The sequence below is a fragment of the Xenopus laevis genome, chromosome 4S (assembly GCF_017654675.1).
Source record: "Xenopus laevis strain J_2021 chromosome 4S, Xenopus_laevis_v10.1, whole genome shotgun sequence".
NCBI classification, from domain to species: Eukaryota; Metazoa; Chordata; class Amphibia; order Anura; family Pipidae; genus Xenopus; species Xenopus laevis.
In genome coordinates this window covers 42,721,996-42,742,461 of record NC_054378.1, presented here as the reverse complement: position 1 = coordinate 42,742,461, position 20,466 = coordinate 42,721,996, and the positions used below count along the sequence as shown (strand labels likewise).

Genomic DNA, 20,466 nt, shown 5'->3' with positions numbered 1-20,466 from the left:
ATCCCAGAGTAGTCAGCTGACAAATGACCTAGTTTCACATTCTTGTGCTACAATGACTAAAAGTCACACATCTGAACCAAGAGATTGCAATACCTGTAGCTATAGGGAGGCAGAAAGACTTGTTTTAACAAGCTTCCAAGTAGAGATGTACTGAATCCTTTATTCGGTTCAGGATTCATCCAGGATTTGGCCTTTTTCTACAAAATATGGATTTGGCTGAATCCAAGTGCCTGGCTAAACTGAATCTGAATCCTAAAAATCACGTGACTTTTCGTTACACAACAAGGAGTTTTAACTGCGCATGTGGTTATCTTTCACCCCTTGTTTCAATTCTCGCTACTATCAAGCAAGTCAGCACTAGATTTGACTTTAGTTTAGGGTATACAGTTAATACGATGAAGTTAATGCAGAGGTCAGTCTCTGTACAGTATACCTACTTCTACATGTATTAAACACATAAACATTTCGTGTGACTGTCCTTTTTACTAAAATGCACATGCAATGAACATCGCTACATTCCTTAGCTTTAACACAACCATTTTCAACAGATAATGAGCAGTATGTACAAGTATAAGCTCATCTTTGCTGCTTAGCAAGGGCAAGTTCTTATCAGATGAGATGCCTTTGGGTTATAAAAATAAATGATGGCAAGGACATCCTTGTGCACTGGAATACCAGTATTGTCAAGATTCTAGCCTGCTTGAAAATGTTCACTTAAAATATGTTTAAAAATAATAAATAAAAATATTTTAATTTCTATACTCTTCAGCCCAGCCTGCTGGTGTCCCTGAAATCCTAAAGAAGAGTTTACATAGTTGCTCAGTGAAAGGGGATGAGGAGGTTTTTCTGATTGGCAAAAACTTTCTGAAAGGAGCAAAAGTTGTATTCCAAGAGAATATTGCAGGTTTGTATCCATAACCTTAGTCCTTCTTGTATATATCCATCGAAACATAATTTTCCTGCAAAATATAAAGGAAAGGGTGTTTTACACACTGTAATATCTTTTCTGTTTCATTATTTTTGTTGTGGTTTTAGATGACAATTCATGGAAAGCTGAAGCTGAAATTGACATGGAGTTATTCCACCAGGTAAATAATGTTTATCATTGTGAATTCAGTATAAAAAATGCTTTAGAGCACATTATTTATGCCTAGGCTATTTCTGCCATATTTTTCTTGTAATTGCATTATATAAAATTTCTTTATGGATGCTTTCCTGCTTGTTCCTTTAAATTACACTAGCAAATGTGCTTTAAAACTCTGCAAATAGGATTTATGAGTATTACATGAAGTGTGTAATATCAGCAATATTATTTAGTGAATAGAGCACAGTTAAGCAGCCAGATGGAGCTTAGACCTAGAGTAACTGTTCAACATCTGGAGAGCCTCAATGTTACTTTATTTATTGCATCCTCTTTTAAATATTGTGTGCCTCAGCAGGCTGCACCTTTATGGTGTTGGGGTCACTAGAAATTTGGAGACCATTTATGAATGATACCGTATATGAATTCTAGTCTTATCCTTAGTGATCTATTTATTTTACATCTTAAATTATTCACATTATATCAAACATCTTGAATTTCTTTTTCCTTACATGGTATTTTATCTTTTCCTATTTGCACATATGTGAGTTATGTGCTATTAAAGGAGAAGGAAAGCTACTGAGGCATTTTATCGCCAATAGATTAGCTGCATTAGTGCAAGCTAGAATGCTATATTTATTCTGTAGAATGTTTTACCATACCTGAGTAAAAAGCTCTAGAAACTCTATGTTTTTTTAGGATAGGAGCTGCAGTATTAACATGGTGTGACATCACTTCCTGCCTGAGTCTCTCCTTGCTCTGGGCTCAGATTACAGTAGAGAAGGGAGGGGTGGGGAAGAGGAGCAAACTGAGCATGCTCTTGCCCAGGGCAATGAGGTTTAAACTGAAAACAGGAAGTCTGATACAGAAGCCCATGTGTACACAATAGAAGGAAAGAAATGCAGTGTTTCTTTTGACAGGGGACTCAGAGCAGCACTACTTTGGGGGTTTACTGGTATATTTAGATGGACCTTTCTGATAAGGCTTACTTAGTTTTAACCTTTCCTTCTCCTTTAAATAGGCAAATCTTTTCTGAAAACAGTACTTATGCTGAATAAAATGTACATTATAGGCATTTTCATTCATAGAATTCTATGTCTTCATAGTCATGGATCTAAATGGTCTAATTGCCTACAAGGTGGGGAATAAATTGAAAACAGAAACTATAATTGTATTTTTACAACTTTTGTTGCATAAGCAAATCATTAGGGTGCACAGGTTTTATAAAATAGGACAAAGGGTTTCAGATTACTGCTTCAAAGAAAGCAGTTGGTGTATATGCCAGAAAAAATGAAAGCAGAACATTGACTGTAAGTACTACTTATCCACCAAACCATGTACACTTTTCAGGCCAAAACTAAAATTTTTCTGAGCGACAGTGTCATTACTGTTATGTTCCAACAATTAAATTTAAGTTTGTTGCAAAATCATAATTGAGTTAAATATTCTGCAGTATTTGTGAAATACTGAAATGATGATGTCTGTTTATTTCAACACAGAATCACCTTATAGTGAAGGTTCCTCCTTTCCACGATGAGCACATTACTTCCCCTGTTTCAGTAGTTATGTTTGTTGTGACAAATGCAGGACGTTCTCATGAAGTTCAGCCTTTCACATACACTCCAGATCAATGTGAGTACCCTGTGCTTTTTTAGTTGCAATTCCCATATACTCCTCATGGACTAATGTTTAGATTGTGTGTGTGAATATAAATATTTTGAGTAACATTTTAGAAAATGTGCAGGCTTTCATGGTTTATGACTCCAAGATGGCAGCTGGACAAACCCCTGGATCTGTATGCTAAAGATGATTTCATTAACCCAGCATTTTCTCCCTTACTAAAAAGCTATCCAACCGCTTCTTGAAGCTATACAATGTATCTTCTAGTAGAACTGCTCCAAAATCTGTTACTGTCCTTTCATCTAATCTCAGTGGTTGACCTTTATGTCTACTGGAAGGCCCTACTTTGTTGTTATATCCTCCTTAAGCACCTCTATGCCAGTGTAAATATTTCCAAATTGACCAGCCTTTCTTGCTTTGACATTCTATAACCATCTTAATTGTCTAATTCAATAATACTCCATTTGAACACTTGAGACCAAAACTGTACTGCATATTCAAGATGAGACCTTGTCAGCACTTTGTAAATTGAGGATTGTATTACCCTCTCGTCTTGTGAATCTATACTGCTTTTAATTCAGCTCAAAATGTTTCTGGCCCTTGCTGCTGCTGACTGGCATTAATTGCAACAGCTCAGTTAATTATTCTCAGGTACCCACTAGTCCTACTTTGCAAGCCACTTAAGGGTATAAGACTTGACTTGCAAATGTTTAAATCCCAAGCAATACCCTTACATTTATCAATGCTGAATCTAATCTGCCACTTAGATGCTTAGATTACTACTTTGTGTAGATCTTTCACAATAACACACATTTTGTATAGAATTAATTGACATGCATATTTTAGCATCATCTACATAGACCAATGCATTGCTTAAAGGTGCCCCCCGAACAGAAAGGAAACAACAGTAGACCCAATACAGAACTCTGCAGTAACCACTAAGATCCTTACTCGAGAAAGTACTATTGTCAACTACTCTCTGTATACAATCATTTATCTAGTTTATTAATAAATCAATACAAACAATATTGGCAAGACCAACAGACCTTGCTTTAGAAAGCAGTCATTTATACAGCACTGTATCAAACACTGGCAAAATCCAAGCAACTGAAATCTATTTTAACCCCGCTATCCAGTTGCCTACTTTCGTCCTGCATAAAGCCATGCTGATTCTTGCTTATAATGCTATTCTCCAAAACAGTGTGTTCCCTTAACAAACTTTCAGGTAACTTGCCCACCAGAGATGTCAAGCCTAAGGTCTATAATTGCCAAGTTAAGTGTAATCCTTTTCTAGAATAGAATATCAAGAGCTCAAGAATCCCTAACCCAAAAGAGTAATCCAGTATGAAGTGTGCCAAAAAGCTTTGCAATGATTCAACTGTCAAGGCATAGAAGTGTTTGTTGTTATACAAGTAGAGGTTTTTGGCACAAGTCTAATAGTGCTCACACATCCCTCAAAACACAGGGCAGAAGCTGGTCTTTCTAGTGTGCAATGCTTTACAGGAATTGTAGCACACATACAAAAAATATATTATAACTTGTTTATGACAAATTTGACCAATGGTTAATTTTACAATAGGACTTCTGTAGAACAGCAGCAGAGATTGGTATGTTCTGCAAATAACAAGGTGCCGTTTGAAACGGCATAACTTGCCAATGAACCATCTCACCGAGAAGACAGGCCCCTTGTTTTATAAAAGAGTTCTGTAGTGTAAAGTATAGCTTACCTTTGCTAATAAATGTGATGCAACCCCTGTAATCTTACATTAAATATCTCCCTGTAGTAATTCCATGTAGTTACTTCTAGCTCTATAACATAATCTGTTTGGCTTGCATGTTTAGTTACATTTCTATTCTTCTATTTGCAGCCATTCCAGTAAATGTTCTTATAAAGAAAGAGATCAGCCCAACACAGTCCTGCACTTTTGAAGACACTATGAAAGGTATTTGTTTTTTTGTTTTTTCACGTTTAACCTTCATAATGATTCAAAAGTTCTCAATGTTTTGTTTGTGCACAAAATATATTCCAACTCATTTACGTACAACCTCATACAGGAGTAATCTCCTGCTAATTTGTTGCTGATTCTACTGCCATTAATACAGTATGCATCATTACACTATTAGCAGAAAGGATCTCTTTTTATGTATCATTGTATCATTACTAAGGAGAACACTACTTAGGAGAAGGGGAATAACCCGTGCTATAACATTACTTATGGTCTGGCGATTTATTCATTCTATAACATTGCTCACAAGGTGGAAAAGAGTGGTGCAAAAACATAACCTGGGTAACCTTGAGGGTACTCCGGACGGTCAGCTGCTAAATAGGTGGGGGGAGCAAGTGCTCAAAATGCATCAATGTTGTGGCACAGTATGCAACCTTCTTCAAATTATTGCATATAGAACCCCAGCTATTATATCCTATCTGTCTGTCTTCAAAAAACAGGTGCACACCAGGAACTTTTAAAGTATGCATATTTTTCAAAGGTACGCTAGATCACTGAAATGCTACGCACGAGAACTGTAAATGTGTTAAAGGGGTGGTTCACCTTCAAACAACTAGTTGTTTTCAGATAGATCACCAGAAATAACAACTTTTTGTTGTAAAGTGTAATTTCTCTCCTTCTGAAGCAGCTCTGGGAGGGGGGGTCGCCGACCCTGTAAACTGTTCTAAATGGATAAATTTAGTTGATGCATTTCTTATCTTTGTCCCTGCTGAGCAGAATCTCTGGGTTTCATTACAGGCAGCTGTTAGAATTGATACAATAGTTGCTAATACTCCAGAGATGCTGCTGAGAAATGTTTTAACTCAATGTTGCAAAATTGTAACAGTTTAGAGTCTGCACCTGAATTACTGAGCTGTCAGACTCAAACACCAGAGACACGAACATTCACCTTTAAACTTAGATTTTGGAAAAAACGTAAAAAATAAATAATGGAAAGTAACTGAAAAAAGTCTTTATTTCTGGGGAACAATCTAAAAACAACCAAATTGGAAAAAGTGCTTGGAAGGCGAACAACCCCTTTAAATACCATATATTTCATATAGCAGTAAATTCATTTACATTGTTGCCTGATGGTGGAAATGCCCTGTACTGGTGGCCATAGACTTAAAGATTTGTTCGTTTGGCGACATAGCCAAACGAGTGGATCTTTCCCCGTATGCCATTAACGAGTATGGCTATATCGGGGGTTATCTGATTGTTCGGCCCGATGGCCGAACGATACGATTACTATCTGCAATGGGCTCCGGCGGGATCGGTCGGTTTAAAATCAAACCTGACCAAATGACTGATCTCCGCCGGACGAAAGCTGTCGGCACTCTCCACACACGAATCGAAAATCGTACGAATCTTCTATTTGTACGATAGGATCTGCATGTCTATGGCCAGCTTATGTCCCTTCATGCAGGTCGGTATTAGTAAAACAAATTTAGTAATTATGACGGCTATCATTTGGTAAAAAAAATATACAATATACTTTTGGGGTTATCCAAGTGCATGCATTAGAAATCCTTGCAAAGCTTGAACTGTAGATAATAAAAAAGCTGTTTACAGCATTCCCCTTTAGGCTCCTCATGTGACTTGTTTTGGTAGAGTGATTTGCATTCCTTATTCTCACAGGATGAAGCTATGGAATGTGTGTTTGTGAATGATAGAGGTAATGGAGTTGACTTGTGACTTTGAATAAAGAAAGGACTGGGAGCAAAATGGGCCAACAGCTTCCACAAATTGCTTAAAACTACAAATACCGATGGGAATTTCCATAACCAAAGCAAAGTCCATAAATGCATTGCTCCACTGACGGAAAGCTTTCTTGCTAGACAGATACTTTTATGTAAGCTAGTTCTGTTTGCTTGATGAGGCATTACTGACTGCAGACAGCAGTGAAACCACACACTGCTAGTTATAACCTGGGATAGTCTCTGATTATTGACGCAGACATGAACTATTTGCTAAGCTATTTGTAATTCTTTTCATTTACATAGAGAAATCAGGGAAAGCAGAGATGCACACAGAAAACCCCTGTCTCTTCCAATCCAGCCAGGAAATACGTTCACCTAAAAATTTCTTCAAACAGACAGTCACAGTAAAAGATGAATTTAAAATAAAGTGGACAATGGATAGGAATATTTGTCCAGAATGAAAAGATTTTCAGGGCTGGATTCATCGAAGATACGCAATGTAGATTAAGTACTGCTTGCAAAGCACTGTCTGTTTACAAGCATACATATGTCTAAATTTAAATGCTTGAACTGGTCCTTCAATTTCTTAGAAAAGCTAGCTCTGCTCTAAGATCTGTTCCCTGTGCCTCAATGTGATGTTCTTTCAACTCAGGAGAGCTTGTATATTGCAAGCAAGAAGTTCATTTCAGAGCCATTAACCGGTGATACTTGACAGTCATTCGAAGATCTTGCTGCTTGTTCTGCAGCCTCCTTTGTTTGTGATCTGTATCCCACCTGTGGCACTGTTTGGTAGAACACACTGTGAATATTTTCTTATTTAATGGGAATTGAAAAAAAAATTCAGCCAGTCACAACAGATTTAGAAATACAATTTTTGAAAATATCTTTTTAATCCTTAATGATTTTCTTTTCTATGTTTTTATTTTTCTTGCAGCAACAGCACCATCTGCCTGCAACACTGATCAAGTGAGTTTGCTTCCAAGTACTCTCGGTTTCCCTCTTAAATCAAGTGGTTTAATTAAAAATGAAGACAGTGCTCCTATGGAGATGACAGCTGATCAGAGATCCTCCCCTCTGTACAAAGTGGGTTTAGCTCTTAATAAATCATGCTTCTCAGACTATTCTGCATATCTCCAGGAAGTATATGATATCTACTCAGTGGTAATATGTGTGTGTTTTTTTTTTGTATAGGGCATTCAAGATTAATTGCTAAAACATGAGAGACATGTTTTTGCTCACATACATTTTACATTAAGTAAAATGCCTGCTTGTGGCCCTCCAAGAGATTGTTGTGTCCCTCAGCCACGTCAAAGGCCCATCATTTTATCATATCACAGTATACAAACGTTGTATACTGGATAACTGCTCCCCTACATGAAAAAAACGAAACAGTTCTGCATACATTTGTAAACTGAGTTTTGCTGACCACATACTAGAAAATAATGTAATGTTTAAATTGTCACCAATTTGACCAAAGATGGATAACACAGCAACTTGGTTGGTCACAGGGCTCTAATTGTACATATTACAATATGGGGATGAATATTAAAAATGAATCTTAAGCAAAGAAATTATCATGCTCTTGTGTCATTCACACATTGCAATTCTTAGATGTATTAGGCAAGGCTAGAAGACTTTAAAGGACAAGGAAAGGCAAATTCACTGATGAGTACCAATATTTTTAGACTCCCTTAGGTGAAAAAAGGAATGACCAGCATTCCTTTTCTGTATGAAACACACTGGCCTGGCATCCTGAGGTGGAAAGTACACCTGGTCAGTCGATAAGACTTTCTTATAAACTTGCTTTATATGAATTCAGCATGTTTTGAAAGTCATTTACTTTTATACTTTACTAGTATAAAAATATTTATAGTCTAGTTTCATAAAATCTGTATAATATTGCTTAATTAAATTCATAATTTCAGTGCAGGTGTAGTCTGTGCTATGATAGTCAGATTTTGGTATTTTTTTATGTGCTATAGAAAGAGTGTGTCCACAGTTGTTTAAAAACTAAAAAAAAAAAAACCCCTGTGCAGACTCAAGATGAAGGAACTGTTTCCCAAATTTTTAGGGAATGCTTAGTTGTGAGCAGGCCCGGACTGGCAATCTGTTTGGGCAAATGCCAGAGGGGCTGCTTTATATTTAGTTCAAGTGGCCTGATCCTGTGCTCCCTCTTCTATACGAAAACATTTGCAAGTATGCATGCACGCATGCAGAGGGGATACAGGAGATAGACTCAGTTTACAGCTGGGGGCCCTGAACCCGCTCCTGCACTGTCTCCCTCTTCTACTTACCTTCACGCGTGCACGTCCGTGCGCATACGGAGGGGGTGGAGGAGGTATCGTTTGCGGCTGGGGGGGGCCCAGGGGGACAGTGTGGAGGGTCCCGTCCCCCGCAGTCCGACACTGCCAGTGAATCGCTGCTGCTTCAGTAATTAGTGGTAAGTGCCGGTGTGTAACTGTCAGCTGATGACGTGTCTCCTCTGTGGTTGGACCCTCCAGGGCCGGACTCACCCAAGGGGCTGCTTTATATTTAGTTCAAGTGGGCTACTCGCAAGATAATTAAGAAGGTGAACACCCTCAAGTACATAGGTTTACTGGTGGCCATACCTTAGTGTCATTGAACTTCCCGAAAATAAGTCACTGAGGGGTTGTTCTGTGACCATATAAATGCACAAGGCTGCAGGCTGAGTTATACAGGGAACTCTGAGTATCACTTATGTATTATAAGGAATAATGTACCCCCTACTGTAAATGATAAGGATATTAGAAGTCACTGAGGGGTTCCGTGACCACATAAAGGCTCAGGCTGCAGAATCTTTAACATATTTTACATTAATTACACTTAAGTGAGAAAGACAGCTCTTTATGCAAATACTCTTTTGCAGTTTTACCCCAATATATGTGTGGATGAGTACAAGACCATTGCGTGTTTACATGTGGACTGCTTTGATTTTTTTGCCCGGGCTGCTTTTTACTCCCAGTCCGGCCCTGGTTGTGAGGGCAGTGGTGTTTTAATACCCCACAGATACTTTCATATTGACCACTGATTCCATATTTTATTATAATAATATGGAGAGTGAGCAGCTGAATGATAAATGAAATGTCTAGTCAGTAGATAGGTCCCATTGAGCAGTTTACATTTCTGTACAAAGAAAGGTCAGGCTACTGGGGTGTGCAAGGGAAGTGTCCAACTAATGCAACACAATGTACACTCAACAACTAAGTGCTTCTTGCTTCTATACCTTGCCTTATCTCTCTTCATCTCAACTCTTTGTTTTCTTTCACCCTATAAAATGTAAAATGCAAAAAATGCTAAAAAAAAAAAACAAACCATCTGGTCAGTATTTGCAACCAAGTCAATTCTCATGACCAACAGGGAAGGGACTAATGCACAGAATGCTTAATTTTCCCTTATGTGGACTCCTTGCAGATAAATATTGGTTTGTTATAGATACTGATTGCAGTTATAGATACACATCACTTTAAAACCATTAAAATGTTTAATATTGTTAAAAGGCTTCGAATTATATTTTCTATTTCATTAAGTTTTTATTTTTTGGCTAACATCCCCATTTTTTTTGGTAGCTGTAGGTAGGGAAGGTGTGTGCCTTGGCCATTAAACTGACGCTGACTTTGAAGTTGATACACATGTCACTATCAAGTACAATTAATGTATTGGGCTGGTGCCCCCTTAGTAAAGTTTTCTTGATGCTTTCCCTTAGTCTTATCTCAAATGGTTTTTATAAATTGCTCAATGTGTCTTTTGCATAGTAAAAGCCATTGTTACACATTTTTATCTTTTTTATTTTCAGACAGCAACTATACAAGAAAAATCATCAAATGCTAGACCTTTTTCACCCACTGTATCCCATCTTCCTGCTGATGGGAATCAACAAGCATCAATTCAAGTGCAGTCATTCAGCACAGAACCTCTGTCCACCATCCAGACCCAAGACCTTGCACAGCCTGACAGTTTTCAGTCCGTGACCTCTTCGAGCCAGTGCCAGACTAATGATTCCATAATGCAGCCGACTGGACAATTTCAGACCATGGATAGCCAACCCAGTGACACAATGCAGCCAGACAACGCCATTGTCACACTTTCACAAATGGCTGAAGTCACTCCACAAGCTCAGCAATCCACAATGCAAGAGCAAGCACAGACATTAGAACAACAAATCACTACAGGCTTTTTCACCTCTACAAGTAGCGTAAACCAATTACAAAGTGCGATGAACCAGCTACAGTCTGGTAACTTTCAGTCCAGTGTGAGTGGTGGTAATACAAATGCAGATTTGGTCCAGCAGGTTCTGGACTCACAGCAGTTATCTTGTGTACTTTTTCCTGGACAAGGTACAAATGAAAGCAAGCAGGCCCCAGTTGGACAAGTTCAGGAGCGGATAAGTGCCGACATATTCCAACCAGTTGCTTCAATACAAAGCAGTGCAAATTCTGGGCTGTTTTCCTCCTCTGAATCTGTGCATTCCAGATCAGAAAATATGCTTTTGGGAAGAACCGACAGCCTTCTCCAACAGGCTGAAAATTCTTTGTCTAATCAACAACAACCCATGGAGACCACAGCAGCCCTAGTCATAGAGATGCAGCAAAGTATTCTTCCTTCTGATAGTACAATTCAATCTGACCTTTTCCAGACGCAAAACTCTGGAACAGCAAACATTCACTCACCTGTCTATCAGCATCAGCAAGGTTCTCACTTACTCCCTGGACTGTCCACTAACGAAGAGATGCCAATGCAGTGTGATATGTTTGCTACTGCAGCGGTTTCTGGAAGTGAAAGCAGTGCAAGCCAGCAGCAGGTATCTACATCTGGTGCAACTATGTACCAGCCTTCTAGCTCTACAGATAATGATAATGCTTCAGCACAAGCAGAACACATGCAAAGGAATGTGTTTCAGTCTATGGTCCAGATGCAACACAGTGGAGAAGCCCAGAATCAAGTCACTCTTTTTTCACCAGATGAAGACATGCTTGGAGTTCAGCACGGCAGTGGGCTTTTCCCCCCTGAAGAGTTAATGAGTAACTTCATGCAACAATCCCCTCACTCACACACTACAATTTATCACTCACAGAACACAATCGAGGAGAGACATAGTATAAACCAGGAAACTCAGGGCTCTCTATTCCATTCTACAAGCACTATGGCGCAGCATCAGAACACTGTATCTCAAGATCAAATGCAGTCTCCACTTTTCCATTCACAGAACCAATTGTCTGTCACCGCAGAACAGAATTCTTCTAACCTATTCCTATCCCAAAGCACTATGAGCTCACTGCAGAGCAATCCAGTGTCTCAAGAGAAGCAGCTCTCCTTTTTCACAAGTCAAAATTCACTTCCTCAGCTACAACCTGCTACAACCTCAGAACAGCAAGCTGCCTTTCAACAGCAAGCCCAACTGTCTCACATGCAAAACGCAATAATCTCCCAAGAACAGCAGCAGCAAGCTTCACAGAGTATATACCAGCCACAGAACCAACCAACATCAATTTTCCAGGCAACTCACTCAATGGTTGGAATTCAGAGTAGTCCATCTTCTCATGAGCAGAGACAAAACATACTATTCACCACACACAATTCCCTATCTAACATGGGATCCCCAGAGCAGCAGCAAAGCCTCCTTTTTAATACTGGACAGGAACCAATGTCCACCCAAGAACAGCAGAATCAAGCTCTATTTCATTCCCAGAACATGGAATTCCAGTCCCAAAGCTCTGTTTCCACTCAGCACGAACAGCAACAGCAGTCTCCAATGTTCCATAATTCTCCACAACTTCAGCTTGTTCAGGCCTCCCCAACCTCTCCAGAGCAACATGTTAGGTTGTTTATGTCCCCGGTTTCAATGTCAGCCTTGCAGAGCAGCATGGACCAGCAAGACCTGCAGCAAGCCAGTATATACTCACAGTCTATCCAGGGCAGTACACCGCCTCCTCCTCAGCAGTCGAATATATACCACAACTCCACAGGTGGAGCAATGGGTCAAATTCAGGGTCAGCCAACATCATCCTCACAGGCATCAGGAATGTTTTTGTTTGGGATTCAAAGCAGTAAGTTGTGTTACTTTTAGCAATGGTATGTGTTTATTTTGAAAAATAATTGTTTGAGAAAAAAAGATGACAATTTCCTTTTTCTGTATTGAGCTTATTTTGAAAACGGGGAAAAAAGGGCGACTCCATTTCCTTTTTGAAAAGCCTTCTGTAATGTATAGTTCCCAGCTGAATTCAGCTTGTTACAGAAAAATATCTAATGACATTCTTTTCTGGTATCTTTGCAGGCAATAAACAAACTGTTCCTGCGGCAGCCATACCTATATAATTATATTATAGCCCAGTTTTGGACTGCATCACGGCTGACACTGCATATATCCTAGGGGAACTATAAAGCACATTCAATTTTGTAAATGTTTTATTCATTCAAACTTTTGGTAAAATAAAAATGAAGATATAATGGCCCTTGTTGGATGGGAGGGGACCACACATACATACCTGCTGCTAGGTGTCTATTGCAGCTATCCAATAAATGTGTGACTAGCTGTTGGGCACTCATGTTAAGCAACAGCAGATGGTTGTGTACATGCAATATATTGAGAAAGGGAGATCCTACCTATCAAACAAATACTACAACATTTTTTTTATTTTTTACCCCCTTCAGATTGCGATCAGCTTATCTCCCAGGCTGCTGGTTCCATATCTGAGCAGATACTGGCTATGGCACAATCTGGTCAATCTCAAGGAGATGCCCAATCCATAACAACAATTCTATCCCAACAAATGACAGATAATCAATCAATGACCTCTGAACAGAGCATGGAGAAGATCAGCGATTTGTTTGAATCTTTGCAGAACCAGGGGACCAGTTTGCCTAGCTCTTTCTAACCAGTAAGTTGGTCCATTCTTTCTTTTTTGTATACTGGTACCTCAAGGACCACGGTAGCATTTATTATAGTATATCTTCCGCATTTTCCCATGTTTTCTGTTTAACCATTTTTATTGGGAGGCAAAGTGAATTTTCTGGCATAATTAATATACTGTATGTGTGATTAGATATTTCTCTGGTGGGGATAAGCCATTGTACACAGTTTTAACAATGCTATATCTGGATTGTATGTTATCTTAGATACTTTAGTCTTTAGCTGAAATTGTTTGGTGCAGGCCAGTCCAATGCCTGCTTCCCTTCTATCTGGTCGGGCCCTACCCTAGCTGTTTTGCTTCATTAGTGGATGAGTCAGCCTCGGCTCCTGTCCTGGTATCCTGTGTTTCCTGATCATGTTCCTGACTGTGGTGCCTGACCTTTGGACCCCACTCCTCATTAGCCCCCTCTGTACTACACTTTTGATTTGACTTTTCCTGGGTATGATCTGGCCTGTTCCTGCTATTCCTTGTACTTATTTATGTTGCCTCTGAGCTTGCAAATGTTATTTGTTTTACTGTAAGCAGGTGAAGACTTACAGCAGAAGACAGACTAAATCAGGTTGCAGAATAATAAAAAAGGACAAAGGCTGAGGCCAACTGATTCAATAACCATGCAAAACATCTAGTGTAGTGTTGGCTCAGATATAGGAGGCTGGAAGCAGGCACTGGACTAGACCACACCAAGCTTTCTATTTTAACAAAAACTCAGTTCCCGGGATGCTGAGCCCTCCATACTCCACGGTAGTTAAGTCTCAACCACATCAAAGAACTGCATAACACTGCTCTGTATGGCAAAGTGGCAAAAGTAGCCATTGTTTGAAAACAACTGTGAAAGTGCATCCAGAATGTCCCAATTGCATTGTAGTAAATTATTTTGTGGTCAGATGAGGCCAAGACAGGGCCTTTGGCCAATGGTCAAAGCAAATATTTGTGTGCAGGTTTAATACTCTGCATTGCTCAAAAATATCCATACCTACAGTAAAGCATGATGGTGGTAGCCTCATGCTGTGGTAGTATTTACATCAAATACTGTCCGCTAACAATCAAACTTGGGATGGTTTGTTTAAAAGCAGGTGAAAGTAACTACTCCATGGCCCAAGAGCAAAATGTTGAATATTCTACAGAAACCCAGTAAAAAAAAAAAAACCTGATCTTTCATGTGATAATATCTGATTCTAAATTGAGATGCTTAATCATAGGGATTGGATACTTAAGCAAACCAATGTCACATAAGAAAATGCTTTAGCGTTTCAGTGCTTTCCAAGAAAAACATTTAAGAGCAGAATTTCAATGTATTTTATTTGGTAGCATTAGAGAACTAGTTTAAGTTGTGAATACATTTTTAATGCATTTGTAGGACAGGGTATGACATGCACTTTATCCGGCAGGAGCTAGAATTTTCATGTTAGTCTGGTCCTTGCATGCTACAGGTATTTGTGTCTGAAGATTTTTTTATTTTGTTCTTGTTTTCTTTCAGGTAAAGCAGAAACTATGAGACAGTTGCCAGATTTACAAAGAAAAACTGGATTATTCTGTACAGCTACTATGGTCCAAACAGAATTGGTTTGTAGTGTCACCTGTTTGTGTCCTTTAGTATTTTCTGACCAAGGCTATAAAGCCAATAAATTGTCATACTCCAGAAAGCAATAGCCGTGAGAGGCCTGGTTTGTGGTAGCTGCTGTTTTTTTGTCGGCTTCCAATCCTGGAATTCTGCAGTCATTGCTTTCTACATCTGCACCTGTTGTAATGTTTACCATTGTGTTTGTTCATTGTTCACCTATGTCCGTGTGTAAAGTAGGTTTCTGTGTAAATATGTATGTACATAATATTCTAAAATATATTTTTTTCTATGAACTTTCCCTCAAGCAAAAACTATTTTGCCCATTTAAGAAGCTGTGATCGTTAAAAGCATGTCACACTATGTTTGTCACATGTAGCGCTCAGTGTTATACATATGCGGCACTCGTGTAGTTGTCACTGCTGCTGAGTTAGCATTGCACATGGGTCAGTGAAGTGTTTGTTAAGTAAAGCAGGTCTGGATCCAAGGCAGCTGATCCCAAGCCCAGGTCTGGCTCTGGAAGTCTCCTCTGTTTCTTCTAATCCTGTGTTTGTCTTCAATATGCACCTTTAGTCTAAGCAAGGTGCTGCAGGCTGCTCCAGCTGGAACATATTCCTTACCCTGTTCATGTCTCTTATATAAATGATTTCACTGTCTGTCCCCCTTCTTTTTACATGGGATGGGAGGGTGGTTGTAAGCTCCTCCATGTCACACAACTAATGCTGCACTTTGGGTTTTAAGAATAAGAATAAGAATATATATATATATATATATATATATATATATATATATATATATATATATATATATATATATATATATATATATATATATATATATATATATATATAAAAGAATATTTTGTTCCTGAGCCATGTAGATATGAATTATTGTTACCTTTCCTGTTTCCTTTTTTCTGTCTTTTCATTAATAGCTCCTCAAAGGAGACTTTTAAAGGTTTCAGTTGTGCGGGTTTTTGCAGACATCATGAAGGGAACTGTCTCAGAGAGATCCGTTCCATGTAAATTAATTTTGAATACAGTTTTAGGGTCGTTCTAAACTTTTGGATGGTTTTTAATCGAATGCGTTTCATTTTATGGAAAGCTATATTTTGTATTTCGCAACTGGCAATTGCTAGATGTACTGATAACGTGCATTAGCAGAATTCTATATAAATATGCATATTAAAAGTTTATATAAATACTATATTCTATTATATATTATTTTGCACAATGTGGCAGATTTTGTAAGTTTTTGTGTCTGTGGCTCCTCGTATTTGATGTAAGGTGAGAACTGGATATGTGCTGCTCCACTGGGGGGGGGGGTTTGGTAGAGCGAGGTTTGTTTGCAGTCCAGATACAATTATTTTTTTATACCAGTCAGTCTACTGTGTTCTGTCTTTTTGTACTTTAGTGTTGTACAAGCACAACCAGTGGCTGGGTCAGCTGATATTACCTATATAGCATTCATTATTGAATTGTGGGTGCAACACCGTTCAGTCTGGTGCCAGTATCATAGAAAGGAAGTTGACTGCTGGGCACATTAATCTAAATACATCTTTTATTGTAACAAACCTCTCTAGAACTCCAGTATTACAATATGGCTGAACCATATTGCCCTTGAGAAAGGGATTTGCCTGAAACGTGTAGTAACATACCAATACATACTAATTGCAGCAAAGATCTGCAATGTCAGGTGTCCTCCATTTTTCAAGATGTTGCATATTTTTTTTGGTCTGCCAGAGTACCAGAAGTTGTTCTTCCATTAGGCCCAGGCTCTAGTGGAAAAAGCCTATATAACCTCTAGCATTAGCTCTGCCGTATACTATATGGCACTGTCTCCATTTGGTTGTAATTAGGGTGGATCCCTGATGTCAGGTTCTCTGGTTAGCACTATGTCAACACTGAGAATATCCCGAGGTTTCATTTGTCCCAGTTTAAATTGTTAGTTGGGCCCAGGATTCCAATGTATAGGTGTTTCTTTGTATCATCTCCTGTGTCATGGATTCTCTTGGATGCAATTCAGCGATTTGCCACACTGTCTTATGCTATGTTACTATTTATTAGCCTTTATTTATATATCACCAACAATTTGTGCAGTACTGTAAAGAAATTATACATCACTGACACCAGCTCCTGCACCACATGAGCATACAATCTAAGCTCCCTATCACACAACACACACACACATATACTAATGTAACCAGGCAGTTGTGTGCCTTCTCAGCCTTCCAAATACAGATAGACATTTTCCCTTCCTTTGGTAGAGCAATTCCAAATCCCTACACAAACAGTAAGCTGAATAAAGTTCTGGTCTTCACTAACACTAAAGCAGGAATTCATTAACTATATCAACTTTTTTGCTGTTTAGTGGGAGCCATTGTTATGTGTGCTGGTTTCCAGGTTGGGCACATGTTTTTACTTTGTTTTGGTTATTAGAGGTTCCTATGCTGCTCTATTATTATTATTATTATAAGTGTGATAACCCTTGCGTACAAATAACATTGCTCTTCTTTGTTTAACTGAGAGTAATCTGCAGTGATGGAACTACATAATAGTGGTGTAACTAAAGGTTATTTTGCCCCATGGAAATATTTTTGTTAGTGTATGATCACACTACATCACCAAACATTCATATGGCCAGAAAGGCACAAATGTGAAAAAAGAAGAATAACATGTATGCGTGTATATAGGTATGTATCTTTTTATATAAATGCAAAAAAAAAAAAATGTTGATATGCCATTACACATTAAGGCCAAGAAAAGTACAATGGGCAATTGACCAGGAGCTGTAGACTTTATCAAATTGTGTTGAAAGGAAAAGGGGGGTGGTTTGAGGCCTAATCTGTCTTATTCAGGATTGTCAGCTGTTCGTTCTACCCAAGGTACACTCATACGTTAAGCACTTCTTAGGGAGAGAACTTGGGTGATGAGATTTTTTAAAAGGTTAACCTTTATCAAGGTCAAGACGTCAGATAATAGTGTGATTGTTCAGCTTTTGTCCAGTTCTCAGGCTTAAAGAATTTGCCTTAGTCATCTGCATCGTATGTACCCTCAGCTGGCTCCTATAAATATCCTGGGGTTGACTGGTTTCTTCTACTTGTATAGTACAGTTGTACAGTTCCCTGGTAGTGAACACGGCATCTCTTGTTTCAGAGAACATCCTCTGTTATCCCACAGCATCACAACAAGGGCAACTAGCGCGGGACCAAGGTTTAATTCTATCACTTCAGTATTAAACAACGCACATATTTTTGTATTCTATGGATTATCCAATTTGTTTCATAGAAAAAGACCAGTTACCACCTTACAATTGTCTGGCAACCCTGTTTCACACAGCATGGAGGAATGGAGGCTTGGGTATTGGTCACTATAACAAAGAAGATGTTTTATCTCTTAATCCACTGAATGTGCATTTAGGGATTTTTAAATTATAATTGCATTAGACGTAGATAATACAGATAACACTGTGTATCCATGTTCCAGTTATCCGCAGCACCCATTGCAGCAGAGCAGGGAGCCTCCAGCACTCAAATGGTTAAACCAGTAAGCTCTTTTTGGAAATAGTATTTGTATCATATAAAGTGCGTTTTTTTGCAGTTAGGGTCACAACCTTGCCAGGCAAAAGACAACTGAACATCCACATATCTCTGACACTTCTCAAGCTGCTAAATAGACTTTTCCAGGATAACGCTGAGAAGCAGAAAGTGACCCCCAGCTCTTGCCCTCGAGCCTAGCCTACCTGACCACCATTTGCTTTGTGACAAGACTACATTTGCTTCGAGCCTAGACTACCCGACCGGCATTTGCTTCGAGCCTAGACTATCTGACCGGCATTTGCTTCGAGCCTAGACTATCTGACCGGCATTTGCTTCGAGCCTAGACTATCTGACCGGCATTTGCTTCGAGCCTAGACTACCTGACCGGCATTTGCTTCGAGCCTAGACTACCTGACCGGCATTTGCTTCGAGCCTTGACTACCTGACCGGCATTTGCTTCGAGGCCTAGACTACCTGACCGGCATTTGCTTCGAGCCTAGACTATCTGACCGGCATTTGCTTCGAGCCTAGACTATCTGACCGGCATTTGCTTTGAGCCTTGACTACCTGACTGGCATTTGCTTCGAGGCCTAGACTACCTGACCGGCATTTGCTTCGAGCCTAGACTACCTGACTGGCATTTGCTTGCTCCATCACCAAAGTCATATAGTGAGGCTTCATATTTATCCCCAGCCAGAAACATACTGTACAAACAAGGGACGACAGAGCTCTAGACTTTGTATGAAGGAATCCCCAGCAGGACTGTACAATACCAGTACAATACCAGTATCCCAGCCTCTTTCCATCCCTGTTTTGTCTGAGTTGTGCAGTGCGCGGCTTTGTTACAGGGGCTCCGATGGCTTTTATACCAGCTACTCAGTGTGTTCTGTTAGGACAGAAATGTTATTGTTTTTAGCATTCTTGTAATAATGTGTTAAATATTAAACAAAAGATATTTTGCTTCTATTGGGACATTTGTATACTCTTTGCTATTATATTTCTGTATAGAGCTGAAATCGATAATAAAACTTTCAAAGTTTTGAGATGCTGTTGCTTCTGTTTATTTAACAGCCCTCTTTCTGTTTGATTTATCTGCTGCATTTATTGGTCTACAGAGACAATCAGAACTTCATCCACAACATGTCTCCCTGTCTCAATGTAATACTCATCTTTAGAAAAATACTAGTGTGCATTGTGAACATTCCTAAAAGTGAATTTATTAGATAGGTTTATACTGAAAAGAGGCGAATATGTCACCCTTTGAGGGTGACCCCTATTTGGGGGAAAGAAGGCAAATGGTTAAACTATTGCCCCAGTAGCTCCCCATCTTTCACTGCACATGCTCTGTGCTGCTGTCACTTACTGAGCTTAGGGACCCACTCACAAGATACTGAAAATATGTAATATGTGTCACAATATAAGGCTGATTCGTAATTAATACAGATAATTACTACATGGCAGCACATAAACCAGTGCAATTAGCATCAGCATTTAATAATCAGCCCTGAAGTATCAGCTTATATTACAGACAGACCTCATTTTCTGCTGGATAATTTGTGACGACCCCTAAACTTAGCTTTTCAACAGCTGCTCAGAGACCACTTCTATTAAGAAGCTGAAACTTTAGGCTGGTGCAAGAAGTTCAGTATATAACATATGGCCCTATTCATTTTTAGGATTTAGTTCTCCTTTAAAACAGTGGCAGGGTCACCAAAAAAAAGACTGAGGTTTTATTATTTTATTGTTTGTCTTTCATACCAACTACTATTCATCTTGCATTCTGACTTCCAAACTGTTGCTTGTTTGCTGGGGTAATAAAGCAACTTTCTGCAGCCTTCTAAACAACCTCACTTTCAAACTAAACTGCCTTTTTGAAGTCCTTAATTATATCCCTCTTAAGGACTGGAGTCCAAAACTGCACTGCATACTCCAGATGAGGCCTTACCAGGGACCTATAAAGAGGCATAATTATGTTTTCATCCCTTGAGTTAATGCCCTTTTTTATGCAAGACAGAACTTTACTTGCTTTAGTAGCCACAGAATGACACTGCCCAG

General features: G+C 39.1%; 1 protein-coding gene and 1 long non-coding RNA gene across 17 annotated transcripts in view; one reads left to right on the top strand and one right to left on the bottom strand.

The window, feature by feature from the left end:
- nfat5.S (nuclear factor of activated T cells 5 S homeolog) overlaps positions 1–19,452 on the top strand; it is a 65,730-nt gene extending 46,278 nt beyond the window's left edge. For 15 of the 16 annotated variants that reach the window (XM_018260559.2, XM_018260549.2, XM_018260550.2 and 12 more), the window contains 8 exons: positions 770–904; positions 1,036–1,088; positions 2,581–2,713; positions 4,570–4,644; positions 7,321–7,469; positions 10,201–12,451; positions 13,056–13,282; positions 14,793–19,452. In XM_018260559.2, the coding sequence (XP_018116048.1) occupies positions 770–904; positions 1,036–1,088; positions 2,581–2,713; positions 4,570–4,644; positions 7,321–7,469; positions 10,201–12,451; positions 13,056–13,279 (3,020 nt within the window). In that variant the 3' untranslated portion in view covers positions 13,280–13,282; positions 14,793–19,452. The remainder of the gene's footprint in view (positions 1–769; positions 905–1,035; positions 1,089–2,580; positions 2,714–4,569; positions 4,645–7,320; positions 7,470–10,200; positions 12,452–13,055; positions 13,283–14,792) is intronic. The other variant, XM_041561166.1, reaches the window with a different exon arrangement.
- LOC121393245 lies at positions 18,813–19,648 on the bottom strand. The gene is made up of 2 exons (XR_005960893.1): positions 19,042–19,648; positions 18,813–19,010 (listed from the first exon to the last, which is right to left on the bottom strand). It is a non-coding gene; the product is annotated as an uncharacterized LOC121393245 (long non-coding RNA).
- Positions 19,649–20,466: the final 818 nt, after the last annotated feature.